Below are 18,892 nucleotides of genomic sequence, written 5' to 3' on the forward strand. Positions count from 1 at the left end.
CTCTGCTTAGGCGGCGTTGCTTATAACGCCACCACCAGTACACCCATCGCCGCGCCAGCCATAAATGGGTAGTGCTAAGAGGATTGTCCGCAAGCAACGTGCATAGGCCCTTCTCTTTCAATGGTCTTGAGACATGGTTTCCTAGAAATCAAGGACCTGGCAAGCTTCTTCCTTTAATTTAACCTCGCTTCATAAAAGTAGAAAGCTCATCAAAACAAACTGCGGCATGCAAAAGATGTTTCAGTAAATTTGGCGTGCTGCAACTGCCAATTGAATTGCAAGCGAGCATCGCATCACATAGAGTTCGCGGCGAGCACTCCGACATGCGTTCTGTAAGGTCTACAAGTGTTAAACTTGGACATACACATGATGCCAAAGCAATAAAGTGGACACACGAGCAAGCTATTTTACGATCAGTGGTACAAAGCTCGCTTTACACGGCACGAATGGCCCTGGTGATTTTCGCCATTGCAGTTGCATTCTCCTTTGATTCCTCGACTTTTGTGTGTGTAAGTTTTATTACGCATCGTAGAATGTGATGTTGACGGCTCTCTTCCGTTTTTACACACTGCAAATGGGTATATGGGCCGGTCCACATTCCCTGTGTACAGCTAAAGGCAAAAACGAGGCTTCCGACATAGTTCCGACAATCTCGGAGACCAACGGCAAGAAAAACCAGATTGTGGTCCAGATCATTTTGTGATTTACGTTTATGACATGCGTGTTTGCATTTCATAGTTGAAGCTGGAACTTTGAGCATTAAAAGCACTACGTGTGTAATGCGGTGTGGTGGCAACATCTTCAGATTATTGGAGGTCACGGCAAGTCAAATGTTTATCTCAACTGTCAACTCTTGCAAGGTGAGTACCCGGATAAAGGCTCTGTTAAGCTTCATAATCAAAGTTACGACGGTTCTCCGCCAAGGCTACTCAAAACAGTAACTGGTGACCTATATTATGACACTTTCTCATGCGACCGTCTCTGGAGAACGCGCGTAATATCGCTTATCCAACATGTTCGCAACGATCCGTATCCAGCACTCTCGCCTTACTGCTTCGAGAAAGCTGCGGAAAACAGTAAAACTAAAGTCCTTTACGTCCATGACAATTCACAATGCAACAGTGGCGTCGACTGGGGTAATTTAGGGAAGAAGCTCATCTTAGTCTAACCTTGTCTTGCGTCAGGCGTAACCAGCAGAAGGGGAAAACGAGAGAAAAAAAAAGGAAGGCCGTATCTCTCGAACAGTAAAGAGATGGCGCCGTCTCATAGAAATGCATACAAACTGCAGTAAAGTGAGGATATTCTAGATGGAACTGTGCCGCTACTCTCTGTCGGCTGCTGCGCGGGCTGTGCCTGGGTGCGCGGGGAACGAGTGCTTCTCTCAGTCTCTTGGATTGTCACCGTACGTGGCGCATTGTTGGTGGGGCATGAACGAAGCAGAGCAGTGGGCGTGGAACGCCGCGGCAGCTCGTGCTCGTCACCTCATTGGTGGGGCATGAACGAAGGGGTGTGGAGGGCCGCGGCGGCTCGTGCTCGTTGCCTCATTGGTGGGGCATGGACGAAGTGGTGCAAAGGGCCGTGGCAGCTCGTGCTCGTCAACAAACAGACACGCGGACGGACGGACAGACGCACGTATCCACGACAGACGGATAGATGGATGCACAGATGAACGGACGGATGGACACACGCACGCATGAAGAGATGAATGAACGCACACGTGGACGGACGGACAGACGCGTGCACGGAAGGGTGAACGCCAGGACGACGGACGCTTCGCCCCACTCATCATCACTCACTTCATGGATACGCGACAATTTTTTTATAGAGCGTGGAGCTTTTTGCGTGAGCTCTTCTTTTCGCTGCCGTTCTGTAGAGTGAACCAACAAGCATTTCATGGCAGTTTGGTGACGCGTCCAACAAGCGAGAAGAAATTCTTAGCCCTTTTTTCTATCTGTTCAATTCCCAAATACACCTAATATTTAGCTCAATCGTTGGTTCGTACAATGTAGTTGCACCTGGTTGCGCAGCAAGCTGTGCAAGGGAGTAAGGCTTTGCACTACTCAAAGCTGCGTCGACAGGTGGCGCTGTCTGTCCACAAAACTCCAGACTCTGACGTCTATAGCAAGACCATGGTTTAAGAATAATCAGGTGTTGACACTGAGCGCGTCTGAGCGGCCAGATAATGTTTGGTCTCGCGGGCACACCGCGCTGCGAGCCGCGAGATGGCGCCACGGCCAACGGACCCAGAGTGCTGAAATTCCTCTGCATCCCCAACATTTTCGTTCCAAGCGGTGTGAGTAACACTTAAAGTGCGAAGTAAATTTGTTATTTCAGATTATACGCTAAAGGTTTACCAAGTTTAAGGATTCAGTAACACGAAAGTGCTTTGTGCAGGGTGTGAACGTCGTCAACACAGATAGGTCCGCTCACGCGCACTAGTGTTTTTGTCTGTTAATGGTACGGCTCAATGTAAACAAATCAATAAAAAAACGTTGTCCAGAGTGCTATTCCTCCATCAAAATACTTCCCCGTGGGAGAGAAATGCAATGAACTCCCACGTGCTCAAGTGTAGGTGCACGTTAAACTGCCCTGAATGGTCAAAATTAGACATGAGCCCTCCACTAAGGTTTCCCTCGTAATGAAATCGTCGTTTTGACACGTAAGCCCCCATTAGTAATTATTACCCCTCTATTAAAAGAGAATTGCTACTGCACCGAAAACATAGTTCGTGCGTATCACTGCTTTCATTTACACAGGATATCGTTGAAGCATATTTCCACTTGTTTAATGTGAACACGATATAAATCAACATTTAAAGCGCGCAAGTATTTCGTATCAAGCACGAAAGAGCGATGTAGTTGTTTCAGGAAATATATAAATATTTAACCAAGCAAGTATTTCATATAGAGCACACAAACGCAAAGTGGTTATCATGGCTAGATGTTACGATGCGAATTCACATATTTATGTCAACGATCACCGTCAGACGATCACTGTCAGACGGCACTTTGAAGAAAGGCACACGCTCCACACAACTCCAAAGTCAGAATGGTAATTCGGTGCAAAACACATTCTAACCATTTTGAGAACCTTTCAGCTATTTGATGTCACTTTCGTTGAAAAAATGGCGTTGAACATACGCGAAAAAAAAAACTGGCTTGAAAACAGCGTGGTGGCACATGCCAACAAAAAGACCCAGAATTAGCAGCATGCACGTTTCTGCCAAGCGTGTTACCCAGACCAAGATGGCCGACCCTGCTAGTCAAAGCGCCATCTTAGAAGGTACTGATAAAGCTAGGAGATGACTGATAACAGCCCGAACATTATCTGGACGCGCTGAGATAGCACTTTTTGACGCGTTCAGGGGAAGATGTCAGTACCTGTGTATTCTTGCGCCGTGAGCAAGACTAACCCGCCAAAATCTTTGGCACAGACAATTTCCTGCTGCTGCTCAGGCTTCACCCTGCGCCTCGAAGAGACCGAAAGCGGCAAAACTCACCGGAAGTTCACTCGCTTCGCCACCTAAGAAGACGGAAAACGACGCCTCGAGTTTGGAAAGGAAAACTTGGTACGAGAATATTTTTTTTGCGACGCGAAAACGAATCCACTATCTGTTTCACGGCTTTGGCTGCACCAGCTCGAATGACGTGATCTAACAAACCCACCGCAGATTCAACATGGCGAAAAGGCGTCGGCGGTGGCTCGCGTCAGCTCAAAACGCAAAGTACCCGTGCAGCATAACGAAGTTTGACGGCCTCAAAGAAAACGTGTGCGTTCATCGAGAGCCTCGGTTGGATTCAGATCGCCAATAACACTGGAAGTAGATGGTGCAGCAGCGAGTGGGCATGCCCAAGCGTGTATCGCTCTTGTGCACAGCCGGCTGATTCCGCCACTGCCGCTGCCTGTGCGTTCGCGTATGTTGTTTCTGCTAGCGTATCGCCCGAAACAACGTTGGAAAAGGTGCGAGTTGCTTCTTTTCAGTACTTTGCGTAAACAAATAGAATTTGGTACGAAATTTAAAGCAGCTCACAAATCAGGCGGAATAGAATTATTTATAAAGTTAGCGACGGCCGCTGCCCTTGTATCATGGCAGAACTAATGTGAACGTTTTCAACGTGGGTGGTCGTCTTTACCTGGTCACTCTGGCGTTTCCGTTTTTGCATCACTTCTCAGGTGGGAATTTCCCTTTAATGGCGCTGCAGGATGAATGGATGGATATGGCTGTACCCCTTAGATTGGGCGGTGGCTAGCGCCACCCAGCCGTAATACCTAATGAACCAAAAAGTAGATTTATTTTTTCCCTTGAATAGTGAGGTTGAGCATTCGTACTTTGCAGTGAAGGGTTTTATTTTCACTCGTGCCTTGACTTTAGCCACCAATCAGATAACCTCCTTCTTGTTAATTCTACCCGCTTAAAGTCTTTTTTTCCCTCACTGTGCCTAAACCCCAGTGCTTTGAAAAAACTCTGCACCATCATCCTGAACTATAGGGTGAAGCCCTTTACAGAACATCATCAAGTGTTCGGCAGTTTCTTCTTCCTCTCCACACGCACTGCATACTGTGTCTACCCCTTCATATTTGGCCCGATATGTCTTGGTTCACAATACTCCCATCCTGGCCTCAAACAGTAGAGAACTACCCCGAGTATTATCATTGATACTTTCCTCGGCAATTTCCTGCTTAAAAGTTCAGTATATTTCTAGTGCGGACTTCTTAATCATGCCGATTCTCCACATATCGGTCTCAGCTTCCTTCACCTTCTTGTTAACCAATAATTCTTCTTGGTTTGACCCCCTGCTGTTTTCCAAATATTTACCGGTCAATTTTCTGGTTCGCCTCTGCCATTTTGTATCGACATTCTTCATGTACAAGTAGCTGAATACCTTCCTAGCCCAACGCTCCTCCCCCATTTATCTCAATCGCTTCTCAAATTTTATCTTGCTACTAGCTTCCCTGCCCTCCCATATCACCTTGTACTCCCTGATTTGGTGTATTCCCGCGAGCTCCTAAGGCAAGCCTACCTACTCCACGTTGCTTAATTTCTAATCTTGCTTGAACTTCTGATCTCATGCACAAGACCGCATTGCCGAACGTTAGACCAGGAACCATGACCCCTATCAATATTTCTCTCACAACATCATACCTATTGTAATTCCACAGTGCCCTGTTTTTCATTACTGCTACATTCCTGTTACCTTTAGTCAACACATATATTTCGTGTTCCCTTAGGTACTCGGCCCCATTGCTTATTCATACTCCCAGATATTTGTATTTATCTGTTATCTCTAGCGTGACCTCCTGTATTCTAAGCTCACTACCTTCATTGTCATTAAAAATTATGACTGCTGATTTTTCCTTACGGAATCTGAAATCTAACCTATCTCCCTCATTACCGCAGATGTCCACCAATCTCTGCAAATCTTCCTTGTTGTCGGCCATTAGCAATTAGCACTATATCATCTGCGTACATCAATGCTGGTAGTGCCTGTTCTATGAGTTTTCCTTGTTTGACGAAAGAGAGGTTGAAGCCTAGTCCACTTTCCTCTCATTTGGCCTCTAATCTTTGTAGGTACATCATGAATAATAAGGGTGACAAGGGACACCCCTGCCTAAGCCCCCGTTTTACCTCTGCAGGCTTGGATACCTCTTTTTCTCACTTTATAATTACCTTGTTACCTTTATAAATATCCTTTAAACGATTAATGACTACATCTTCCACGCCTAGTGTGTCCAGTATTCCCCACAATTCCTCTTGAACCATGCTATTGTACGCTCCCTTGATATCCAAAAATGCTAGCCACAGGGGCCTGTGTTCCTTTTCTGCTATTTGATGCACTGCGTCAGTGAGAACAGATTGTCTTCCAACCTCCTGTGTTTCCGAAACCCATTCTGCAGTTCCCCCAGCACCCCTTTATCCTCTATCCATGTTTGCAGTCTTTTCTTTAGAATCTGCATCGCCAGCCTGTACACCACTGATGTCACTGTTATAGGATGGTAGTTGTTTATGTCAGCTTTCTCCCTCTTTCCTTTATAGATCATGCTCATCCTGCTAAGTTTCCATCCATCGGGAACTTCTCCATTGATTATTATTTTGCTCACTGCCTCTCTCAAAGCCTGCTTAGACTTTGGACCTAATGCCTTTTTCAGCATAATTGGAATGCCATCTGGGCCGGTTGATGTAGTACTAGGAACCCGTTTCTCATCCCTTTACCACTCTTGTTGTGAAAATGGAGTCATGGCGCCACTTGATTCATCCTTGTCTATTGTGATGCGTAAAGCACTTCTTTGTTGAAATTTTTCCGTCACCCTTGTTCTTATATATTCAATAGCTTCGTCCCCTTCTAGCCTAGCAGCTTGAGCTGTAGTTATAAACCTCTGCTCTAGGCTTGTTTCATTTCTTAGGGAGTTTAGATGGTTCCACAACTTCGCAGCTGCCTTTCTGTCCTTTTTATGTACTTCTACCAGCCACTGAGCTCCCTTTCTTGTAATCTTTTCATTGATCAGAAGAGATTGTTCCTTCTATAGCTTAGAAAGATTTCCCATTTTCTTTCAACATCATCCGTCGGTTCACCCGCTGCTTAGCATGTCTGTGTTCCCTAGAGGCTTCCTGACGTTTCGCTATGGCTCTCTTAACTTCCTCATCCCAATTTTGGGTTTGTGTCTTCTTTTCCGGGGTGACTTGTCACGTTCCTTAGCAAGTTCTGGCTCAAACAGTCTAATTAGATTCGTGTATGTCCACACTGTTTTATTATCCTCAGTGATTACTTTCTCAATTTGTTTAGTGGCTATTTCAATTTTCCTTTCTGAATAAAAAATTCTCCTGCAGTTGTTCATCTTGTCTCCTTCCCACTTTCACTGCTCTTCCAAAACTTAGCTTGATAGGTTTGTGATCACTACCCAGACTTCTGGAGCCACCTTCATCTATGTGCATTCCCATGAGCCTATCATACATCCTATGTGACATCAGTGCGTAATCTATCGTCGACTGCAGCCTTCCTACCTCCCATGTTATTTGCCCTTCACACTTCTCGGTGCTGTTGCAAATGATCAAATCAAGCCTTTCACACATCTCCATGATCATTTTGCCGGTCGGGTCGGTATACCCATCTATATTTTCTATGTGCGCATTCATATCTCCTAGTATAATTATCTCGCACTCTCCTCCTAACTCCTGAATGTCATTTGATGTACACTCTACCATTGCCTGGTTTTCCTCTCTGGTCTTTGCTTCCTGGCCTTGCAACTGTGAACAGGTAACGCCATGTCTGGCAGAAAAATGGAAACTGGGAATATACGTCGTGTTCTACCTTTTCTCCGCCGCGCTCGCTTCCGCGCACGTGCAGAGCTCTCACCCTGTCCTTCAAGTGCGTCGTGATGTACCGCTTGGCAAATACCTCACAGTGGGACAGGCACTTTGAAAAACAAACGTAAGCAAATGAAAAAAATTCTTTATTGACGTTTACGATGTGGAGCAGATGACAGACGACAACGACGTCGACTTCACGCGAAGTACAATTTCGACGTACGCGAGATTGCTTTTCTCATAAGTTAAATATACCAAAGTGTCGATATCCACGGTTCAATGAAGCCACGCACTCGATCGATGTTCCACGGCAACGGAAACTTCATGATGTTTTTTTTGCTTTATCTGCATGTTGGCAGTAGCAGACGCCACTAACGTTAACAAACTTTCGCGGCATGCAATAAATAAAGTAAAATTAGATGGTTGTAGTACTAAAGAACCTGATAAGGTTAGACTTATGTGCTTCGCACCACTAGAGCATCGCCCGCTGATCTTGTCGCGAGCCTTCTATGGTTTAGCTTTAACCACTGTGAACCAAGTTAAACTGCTCGCCACGTTTCTTCATTGCTCTTTTTCTCTTTTTTTGTTCGCGCGTCATGCTTGCACCCTCACTCTGAGAAAATATCAACTGCGCATTTGCATAAAACCTGCTGCGAGAACGCGGCTCAGCGTTCCGAATTTCAGGCACGGTGTGGTATCTGGCGCAGTCGCCACACACGTAAATGCACAATTGAAGCACTACAGAGCGTACGTAACCAGCACACACTCGGTGCACGTGAAAGAAAACCGCACACGTCCGAAGGTGACAATAATAATTTGTGTATTAAGTTCCAGTTATAATGAGCTAGTCGAAAAGATACCGCTCTAATAAACCAACGAAAAGAGCAAAACAGGAAAACTATGTCAGAATTTGCTGAAAATACATGGACGTTCATTCCGGCAAGATGATGCAGCCTTCCCGATGCGTGAACTGCAGACGGCGAACCTTTGACAGTGTGAGGAGTTCAACTTAAACTAACCAACTACACAACGTTAAGCGCGGGACGACGTATTCAAGTGTGAACATTTAGCAGCGACACCTACGTCTTACAAACACAAGGAATCAAAACACAAAGTGGTTTTAATGTACAACCTCAACTAGACTTTCACAACGCGCGGAGACATCAAGCAATCATTCCTGTATTATCTGGATGAAAGCGCCGCATTACGTGCTGATTCAGATAGTCGAAACAAACGATTTTAAGAGAATAATCGAGGCAATTAAAACGGAAGTCGAAACAGAGCAAGAACTCACGTTATACTTTTAACTGTGGTGATCCACGCTTGTTTTCTATCTTGTACAGCTTGTGCGGGAACCGTGGTGGATCGCGTGCCTAGTCACTGTTTGCACTGTTTCGACACACCGCGATACTTCGCGCCTCGCTTCCGCTTTAGTGAAACGCTCCTACCATTGCGGCAATGCAGCTTTGCAGAGCAAGACTTTGTTCAGTGTGACAAGTAGTAGTAGTAGTAGTAGTATTTTTATTTACAGTAAGCCGGATACAGAGCTCACTGCAGGGGCAAAGGGCTAAAGGCGAACATCCTGACAAAGGCCCTTGTCCCTCCGCAGTCCGTGACAGTGCAAAGCTTAGACATCAGCACTGACAAACAATATATATATTCAATACATTGGTTTCAAGCAACCTGAAATTGTAAACACAAAATTCAAACATAAATAGCATAAGAAGTTTACATAACTCATTTTGAGAATTAGAGGTCACTCTCGTTAAAATTCACAACTAAACAATATCAATGAAACAACTCAAAAACAGACACAAAATGCATGCGGATACAATGAATTCCGCTGTATACACTCGTATAATTGACATAGAAGTTTATGAACAATTTAAGTATTTGCAGAGGCATGAAACTCCATTACGTAGTTTCGATAGTGTAGACCGGTGGTTATGAATAAGTTCTTTATTTGTTTCTTGAAAGTCGCACTACTAGCCCTAAAGTTCAATTGATCTGCAAGGGTATTTAAAACCTGAGGTACCTGGTAAGCAATACTTTGTTTTTGATACTTGGTTCTTGTTCTAGGAGCTCGTTTCTTTTGTTCTCGCAGACTTTAGTGTGGTCTTTCGGTGCAACTTTCTTCATATAGCTTAGTCTTTTGTATTAACTGAAGTAATTTAAAATGATATAATTGATCAATTCTGAGTATGGAATGTTTAATGAATAGTGGAGCAGTGCGCAAGTCTTGTAGATTCCCCCTGTAATTTTCAAAGCAGCGCAATATTTTCTTTTGTATAGTTATTAACTTATGGTAATTCCCTTGTGATGTCGTTCCCCAGACTAACATCCCATAACTTACTTTAGAATGGAAGAGTGCATAGTACATACTTATTTTTAACCTCGATGGGATTAAGTGCATTGTTCTAAAAAAACAACCAACTATTCGCGCTAATGCGGTGATGTGTGTATTCCAGTTTAATTCCTCCTGAAACCATACACCAAGAAACTTTTGTTCCCTAACATGTGCGATGCAATTTCCTTCGAATTTTACAGCTATGTTACTAATAGGTTTGTTTATAGGTCGGAATATCATATAGTTCACGGGAAGGCTGCGAAGTTCCCTGCACCAACGGAAAAACGCTGCGCACGCGTGCCGCCGCTGTCGGGTGTCAGTGAAACAGGCTGAATCGGCCGTGACCACTGCGGCGCTTATCCCGAATTTCCCCAGAGCGTGTCACACAACCGCAGCGCGGTGTTGACATCGCTCCTCAAATTTGAGCTTCGGATCCTTATGGAACAAATGCGTGGTTATTGCGCGGTCTCCGCTATGGGTCTTTCAGCAGATGCAACTCTGGGGTAAAATTGCCATTGAGGTCTAGTAGTAGGTGCTTGGTGGGGGGCCTAACGGTCGTGGGAAGGAATTGCGGCCATGGCGGCTGCACTTCGATGAAGGTGAAATTCTTGAGGTCGGTGCACGTATATTTAGGTGCACGTGAAACAATACTAGATGGTGCAAAAGAATTTCTAGAGCCCTCCACTATAGCGGCGGTGGTGGTGGTGGTGGTGGTGGTGGTGTTTCAGCAGGCGGGGTTAGCCTGGCCTGCATGGCCGGCAATTGTTCCGCCTTCCACTATAGCGTCTCTCATAATCATATCGTGGTTTTGGAATGTAAAAGATCAACTATTATTATTATAAAGTCTCCAATCATCCTGCAATAATTTAAGCACTTCGTCACAATGAAGCAACACTGATTTACTGTTTCAAGCATTAAGGAGGTCATGTAGCAGGAAACTTCGTAATAACAGAAGGTCTGACTCACCGTGATCCAGCCATATACGCACACCCCGTTTGTACAATTCACCAAGCAGTGCCAGCAGAGCGGCAGTAAGCGCGGCCGCATTCCCGGCCATCGCTGGGAATCTGAACTGGGCGTCTGTTATCCGCGTCCGTACTCGATCAATAACATAAGTAGGGCACGATATCTCAACCGGAATAGCCGAGGTCCGCCATACGATACGAGCGATTGTCTTGAAGTGGGACGCAAGTCGCCAGATTGGGATGCTGTCGGGATGCGCGGTGCCTCGAATGCACTCGAATGGTGACAGCTGCTCACTATAGCGACGAAGTGGGGGACAGAAAGCGAAAGTGGTGAGGGAAAAAAACAAAAAAGCGGTGTCTTTCGCAAACAATATGGAGCACGCCTTGAGGTCTGCAACAAGATGGAACCATTTTTATATGTATACAGTACATTGATGACTGGCGCTCTGGGTTGCCCTGCTGTAAATTATCCGCTTTCGTCTCCCCTGCTACTACCTATATAGAGGTGGCACTGACGGACTCTTTGCCATGCCCTCAGCACACAGCAGCAGGACGGTTGGTGGTCGAGCACGCCTAATACTCATAGCAATTTCAGTTATTTTTCTCCTGGCTTTCTCTTCCTTCCTTGCAGCAGTTTTATAACAAAATATCGCAACAGCGGCCGTGTTTAGTGCCGTAGTTTTCCACCACCCCCGCTGGTGTCCGTAACAAAAATAAGCAAAAAAACAAAATAGGCAAAATAATCAACAATGAAACGGACCTCGAACTTGGCGCTTCTCCATGGCAGCCCGTTATTCTACTACAGAGCTATGCCGGTGCTTCAAACTCCTTCGCAAAAGGACCCCATACGGGCTACGTGTTGGCAAAGAACCATGTTATATGTGTAACATAGCGTGACAGAAGAGCAAATTAAATAGCAACCACGCGTCCTGCAATACAAATTACGTAATGAGTTGGTCGTTGAGAGAGAGAGAGAGATTGATTGATTGATTGATTGATTGATTGATTGATTGATTGATTGATTGATTGATTGATTGATTGATTGATTGATTGATTGATATGTGGGGTTTAACGTCCCAAAACCACTATGTTATTATGAGAGACGCCGTAGTGGAGGGCTCCAGAAATTTAGACCACCCGGGGTTCTTTAACGTGCACCCAAATCTGAGCACACAGGCCTACAACATTACCGCCTCCGTCGGAAATGCAGCCGCCGCAGCCGGTATTTGAACCCGCGACCTGCGGGTCAGCAGCCGAGTACCTTAGCCACTAGACCACCGCGGCGGGGCAGAGAGAGAGAGATAGATTTATTTACAGAAAGGCAGAGAGGTTGGCCTGAGCCATAGCTTGCTCTAGCCTGCTACTCTACACTGGGGACGGGGAAATGGGAAAAGAAAGAATAATGGATGGCGACGGTGAGATAGAGAGGTGAGTATGTAGTATTCTTTCTAGCTGAGACAAACTTTATAGCCGCGCATATAGTCCAGTTACTTCCAAAAAGGTTATAACTGCTCTTATGACCACAATTGCACTGTTGGTGTCTGGCCAAGGGCCCAGCACGGTCTCATCAGTTAATGACCTACTGCGATATCGTTCAGCAGAAGAAATCAGTGTTTGTCGTTCACGTCCGTATGCTTGGCAGACACAAAATAAGTGCTCAAGTGTTTCTGGCACATCACAGTATTTTAGGACCGGTGTCACTGCGACCGGTGATATGTGCGTAACGTCTGGTGTACGCCACACCAAGACGAATGCGGTGGATCATACTTGTGAGTTGCCGTTTCAATTTAGGAGGCATGCGGAACCTCACTTCCAGGTCCCATTTGTGAAGTCGCTGGTGTCGCCGTTCCGGTTTCGTCCAGTGCTCAAGTGTGTAGCTGCGCATCACGCAGCGAATCAGGGCATTCGTGTCCACTCGTGAAAACACAATGCGTACTTCATGGCCATTGCTTAAGGCATTTTTAGCTTCAGCGTCTGCGTCTTCGTTTCCCATCACGCCGCAATGCGCGGCAATCCACTGGAAAGTGATAAGATGGCCATTTGTTGAAGCAACATGAATAACTTCAGTGATTTCTGTTGCCAAGCTGTTATACGGACCTCGCTTCATGATGCGATAATGGTTTTCAAAGCGGGTTTGGCATCACAGAAAATCGTCCAGGCACAAGGTCGCTTTGCGGAAATAAATCTTACTGCCTCCCGGATAGCGACAAGCTCTGCGGAAGTTGATGTGGTTTTATGGTCCACTTTGAATCGTCGAGTAATATCCATGTCTGGGATGACAAAGGCTGCGGCGGAGGTGTTTAGAGTGGTAGACCCATCGGTGTACACGTGCAGAGAATCACCGTACGTTGTATAAATGTGATGTAGGGTCAGTTGTCTGAGGTCAACTGAAGAAACGAGCGACTTCTTCGCAATTCCAGGTATCGTAGAACAAACAGGTGGTTTACGCAGGATCCATGAAGGCACTGCAGGGACATTTGGCGGGGAAAACCTTGATGGTATTATATTTTCATGCCGCGATATTACTCTTGAGAAACTGCACTCTGGGTGAGTGTCGGGTAGTACTGACAGTGGGTGCTGTCTGTGTCGGCTCAGCAATTGAAGGGGAACTCTAAGTGGCTCGCAGAGCATGTATACACTGATGGTACAAGCCCGAGCCTCGGCTATTGTCCCATTTGTTGAAGTACAGCGCGTTAGACCCAAAAATCTTCGTAAGCATTGAGCTTGAACCCTCTCTAGCGTCTTCACACTACTAGGTCTCATATTGGAGAGCACCGGCATGCTGTATCGAATGTATCCCACAAATAGAGCATTATACAATTGAAGTAGCGATGATTCTGATGGGCCCCATCTTGCTCCTGGCACGTGGCAAAGAACGAGAGCAAAGCTATTCAATTTAGATTTAAGTACTGCGACATGTCTCGTCCACGATAGATCTCTGTGTACGACAACCCCAAGAAACTTGTGGTGCGTTACAGCAGGTATCAATGTCCCATTAATAAATATCGGGTATTGCAACATATGCTTTCGCGTGAACGCAAGCACTGTGCATTTGTCGATTGAAAGAGTGAGCCCCTGACGTCGTAGATATCTGTATATGATCGTCCCTGCACGCTGTAGTCGAGCTCGCAATTGCGGGCGAGTAGTTCCGGATGTCCATATGCATATGTCGTCAGCGTATGCAGTGATCTTCACCGTGCTGGGAAGCTCCGCTGTTAGGCCGATCATTGTGACATTGAATAGAACCGCGCTCAGAACTCCTCCTTGGGGAACACCACGATGAACCTTATACCGATCGGTGTCTCCATTATTTGTCGTCATGTAAATGGTGCGATTCCTTAGGTAGCTGAAAATCCAAGCATACAGTCGTCCACCAATGTCGAAATCTTCCAGTGCGTCAAGAATAGCATAATGTAGCACATTATCGTAGGCGCCCTTAATGTCTAGGAAGACCACCTCCACTAGTCTGCGTCGGCTTTTTTTCCTTTTCAACGCTGGTGGTCAAGCCGACCACACCATCAATGGCAGATCGGCCCCTTCTGAAGCCGTTCATAAATGCAGGAAAGTAGTTGTTGCTCTCTAGAAGCCACTCTAACCTTGACAGTACCATTCTTTTCATTACTTTCCCGACGCAGCTGGCTAAGGCGATTGGCCTGTAGGAGGAAAGTGCATAAGGACACTTCCCCGGCTTAAGCAATGCAATAATACGACTGCGTTTCCGATTGGCTGGGACTTCTCCTGACTCCCATGAGGTGTTATAATGAGATAACAGGATACGTCGTGCTTCCGTATCCAGATGGTTGAGTGCAGCATACGTGATTCCGTCAGGTTCTGGTGCCGATGAGCGTCGGGAGGCAGAAATCGCAGCGTCAAGCTCATGCATTGTAAAACGCACCATCGAAGCGTTCGTCAGGCGATGGAGGCGCGATGGTAGTAAGAGGCTCATTAGTGGCAAGACCATCAGTGGTGGCCACGATGAGGCTACAGTAGTCGCTGGCTATCTCAACTTCTGTCCGCCCTTGATGTAGAGCAACAGCTTGAAATGGTTGACGTTGTTGGGGAGCTGTCTGCAGACGTCGTACCACCTGCCAGATTTTAGATAGAGGTTGCCTAGGGTCCAGAGATCTACAGAATTTTCTCCAACGCTACCTGTCAATCTTGTTAAGATGCCGAAGAACATGTCGTTGAGCTCGACGACAGGCGGAAAGGTCTCAAGGGGACTTCGTTCGTGTGTATCGGCGTTCTGCACGGCAACGGGTTGCACGAAGGGCCTCGTATTCGGAGTCAACTGCTGATCTCTGCATCGGCAGGTTTGGTTGTGCCACGCAGTTAAGAAGCAATGATGTTCTCTACCTCGGATGGATCAGTCGTGTGCTCACAGCCGGACTTGACAAATGCCTTGAACAGTGTCCAGTCGGTTTGACGGATGTAGCTTGTGGGTTTGTGCGGCGAAACCACCTGAACTGAACATAGGTTGAAAGGTTATCAGTGCCGCGAGTGTCCAAATCTGTGCACCAACATGCGGAAGACAGAAGGCTTCTGGAAACGAAACAGAGGTCGAGGCAGCTGCTGTAGGACGTGCCACAAATAAATGTAGGTTATTGTTGGTGTAGCTGTATATGTAGGTGTAGTTGCATATAAAATTGGCCAAATCCCTTCCGCGATAATTCATTGTAGTGCTACCCCAGAGAGGATGATGTGCAATAAAATCGCCAATCACAATGTGTGGACTTTGTGCTGCTTGAAGAATGGTCCCCAGGTGGAAGCAGTCTATCTGTGCGCTTGTGTATCTATCTTCCCATTACTGAGAATGTCCGCTTTTTATGTGTTATAGTCAGGTTCACGTAATCATTGCTGGTATGCGACGTGTCTGCATGTCTCAAGGACGTCAAATCACGGCGTATACAAACGAGAACTTTGCTCGTACGTTAATCACTGCGGGACCAAATCTGTATATATCTAGATATATGAAAAGCTGAAACCACATTCGGTTCACATATAACGATAACAAAATTTATATTTGAAAACCCATTGTCTGAAGTCAGACAAACGGCCACGTAGACCACGAGCATTCTGTTGCATAACAAGCGACTGGCGCATGCGTTCTTCGAACATCAATGCCATATTCACTTATTGTAGAACCTCTAGATGAGGCTCCGAAACCTCAAGTAGCTGCACAGCCGCCTTAGCAGCGGGAGTGTTTAGGCTGCTGAGGATCTTACGCATCGAACCCATCAAATTTTTAAGTATAGTCTTGACATCTGCGTTGTCCATCTTCTTGTTTTCTTCATTGGGGGTAGGGGCACTATGTGATGATGGCACTACATTGGATCGGCTCTTGACGGTAGTGAAAGCCACTGAGTCTCCGTCGTGGTGAGAGCCAATGACTGGTTGCCTTGTCCTTGCGTGGACTGTATTGGCACTTGAGCATCTGTATCCTCCTTTTTGGCCGACAAAAGTAGGCTAGGAGGTGGTGAGGGCACAGTTTTGTGTGTCGAATTTGATAAGCTATGAGCACTGCTGTTTCGTTTGCGTTGGTGTTGTGAACGATGTTTACGGCGCCGTACAGCCCTTGCAGCTTCTCTGTGAGTGAAGTGGTCTCGAACCATCTTCTTCAGGATACTCATTTCATTCCCCATTTTGGGACATTCCTTTGATGTTGCGCTGTGGGCGCCTGAGCAGTTTGGACATTTGGCCGCAGCATTGCAGTTATCACCATCATGAAGGCCACCGCAATGCTTGCAGGTTACTGCACCCTTGCAAACTGCACTAACGTGCCCATATTTCATGCTTTTATGACATTGCAGAGGTTTTGGTACGTAAGGACGTACCGGGTGCCTCACGTACCAAACTTTTACATGTGTGGGTAATGTCTTCGACTGAAACACTACTTCAACAAATCGCGTCTGTCCAAAGCGGTGACAACCAAGCACGGGAGCCAACAACGACAGCAGTTTCTCGAGACTCGAGTCTGTTATCTCCTCATCCACATCGTATATAAATCCTATTGTCGTTTCTTCGTCGTACGCGAAGAATGCGCGAACCGGAACGTTTCCTAATTGAACAATCGCTTTCAGCGTGTCCAATAAGGCCTTCGTAGTGTCTTCCACAGACAGGATGTTCTTTCGAGTATTTATGCGTATTTCTTTGACTTTCCCTGGGGCGATGAGCTCAAAGTACTCCGACAGGCTCTGCCTATTCAGAGAGTTCAAGATGCCCGTAATCGATGTCGGCACATACGAAATGGTGTACGACCGCATGCTACTCGCCTTTGTCTGTGCTTGCCGGCCAGTCGGCGATGTCCGGCTGATTTTCCTCTTCAGGCATCGGCTTGGTACGACCACGTAGTCACTGTCCGAGGCCATATCTTCAACGGAGGAGTCATCAGAATTGTCAACTTGGACCACGCTTGGCCCAGGGTGAGAACTTGCGTCAGACGCACTATGATGTGGTCGTCCCGGTACCGGTTGCTAGATGGTGTTTTGATCCCGCCATTTTAAGGGAGAACGTCCCTCCGCGGTGTGTCGATTATTGAAAAATCTTGGCAAAATAATTAGAAAACTCACAGAGCTCGAAGTAGAGGCTGTTCTCTGTGACCACTTCTTCTTCCTCCGTTGAGTGCTTCTAACCCATTATGGAAGGCTCAGCCACACTTCTTGATTGCCATCAGCCACAGCGTCACATAAGTGCACAGAAATGTAAAAAGGTGGAAGGTCGTTGAGTGCTTTCAACCTATTATGGAAGGTTCAGCCACACTTCTTGGTCACCATCAGCTACAGCGTCACATAAGTGCACAGAAATGTAAAAAGGTGTGTCGCAAGCACAGGACGTCGAACTCACTCGGATTCACTCAGACTCGGACCGACCCGCGAGTTTAAACCTTAGTGATCCTGGGTGACTAATATTTTCATGATTTTGAGTTTGGGTGAGTCCAGTTAAACAAAACTTTCGCAAGAGTGAGTTCAAAGTGCGAGATATACTTGTTTAGAGAATTTTAGCGAGCCTCACTTTTTTTGCGCGCTTACGGCCCTATCGGCTCATCCTCAGCATTACTATTAGTCATGCCTATATTCACGCTTGTACTCAAGTCTACTCACACTTACTGCAAATGGGTACCGTTCATTCAATATTTCGATACTCATTAACGAGAGGCGCGAATAGAGTAGGAGGGGTGCCTCGAACTTTTTCTCGCGAACTTTTTCAATGAATGTCTTGATAAATATATTCTTAGAATGTCATCTATTAAAAAAATGTGCTGACTTGTTCCAACGCAAGTCTTTTTCGGAGGCCCTATATCAAAAGGCGCCAAGAAGAGCACCGATAGCGTGAGACAGTGGTGTTAGGAGCATTGACGCATGGTCGAAAAAGGTAATTCTAGATGAACGGACTAATGAGTCGACCCACTGTGACTCGCTCAGACTCGGATCGAGCCGTGAGTCTGAGTGAGTCTGGGTAACTAATATTTTCGGTGGTTTTCTTTCTTTATTTGCTTTTTCTGTGCCGGTACAGAAAATGGAGCGAAGGCAAAAGACTGAAAGCCTGACTAAGGGCCTTTGCTCCAAATACAGTGAAGCAGACAGGCTGTCATAAGAATTTTGCAGGATACAGAAAAAATACAAAAATGTACAAATATACAGAAGGTACATGTGCAAACACTGTAACACATACAACAGTACTAAAGTGTTATTTCTAGTAAACAAATATATACATAACCATTGTAGTGTTTTAAATACCAATTAGATATATGTTGCGATTTCTCATGGCTATTGCAAGAGATATACAAAAACAACAATATACACAGGCAAGCATAGGAAAAAGAACACACACATAAAAAGCATCACATACTACTTGGGCAAAGAGCACACATTGAATGAGAGTCAAGAAAATTCAATGTTGTTTTCAGTCAATACCATCCTCATCGTATGCTTAGAAACTGTACAATTTATATCTTGGAGGCTGTCGATTTTGTCTAAAAAAGTGAGTATCTGAAAAGATGAGTGTTGTCGTCCGTAGATCGTTCCAGTCTTCGGAGTCCTTCTAGCGTAAGTACGAAAATCGTACATAGAACCACGAGAATGCAGTGAATGATAGAGTCTATTGCGTTTTATGTACTGAAATAACTTAAATAGTAAATTTGGCTTGCTTTGAGCATGCGATATTTCGAAAATAGCAGTTCTGTCCGAAAGTCACGTATAGGGCCACAAAAATCTTGAAAGATTCTCAGAAGTATTTTTTGTAGAATAACCAATTTAAAATAGTTCGTTAGTGTTGTAGTCC

General features: G+C 45.7%; 1 protein-coding gene across 2 annotated transcripts in view; it reads right to left on the bottom strand.

Moving 5' to 3' along the window:
- Positions 1–10,758, bottom strand: part of LOC119177844 (rifampicin phosphotransferase) — a 185,969-nt gene extending 175,211 nt beyond the window's left edge. The window contains exon 1 of one of the 2 annotated variants that reach the window (XR_012893905.1): positions 10,617–10,758. Coding sequence is in view for 1 of the 2 variants with exons in the window: in XM_037429032.2 (XP_037284929.2) it covers positions 10,617–10,707 (91 nt within the window). In the remaining variant the exon portion in view is untranslated. The remainder of the gene's footprint in view (positions 1–10,616) is intronic. The other variant, XM_037429032.2, reaches the window with a different exon arrangement.
- Between the last annotated feature and the right edge of the window lie 8,134 nt (positions 10,759–18,892).

This window comes from Rhipicephalus microplus, chromosome 1, assembly GCF_043290135.1.
Source record: "Rhipicephalus microplus isolate Deutch F79 chromosome 1, USDA_Rmic, whole genome shotgun sequence".
In the NCBI taxonomy this organism is placed as follows: domain Eukaryota; kingdom Metazoa; phylum Arthropoda; class Arachnida; order Ixodida; family Ixodidae; genus Rhipicephalus; species Rhipicephalus microplus.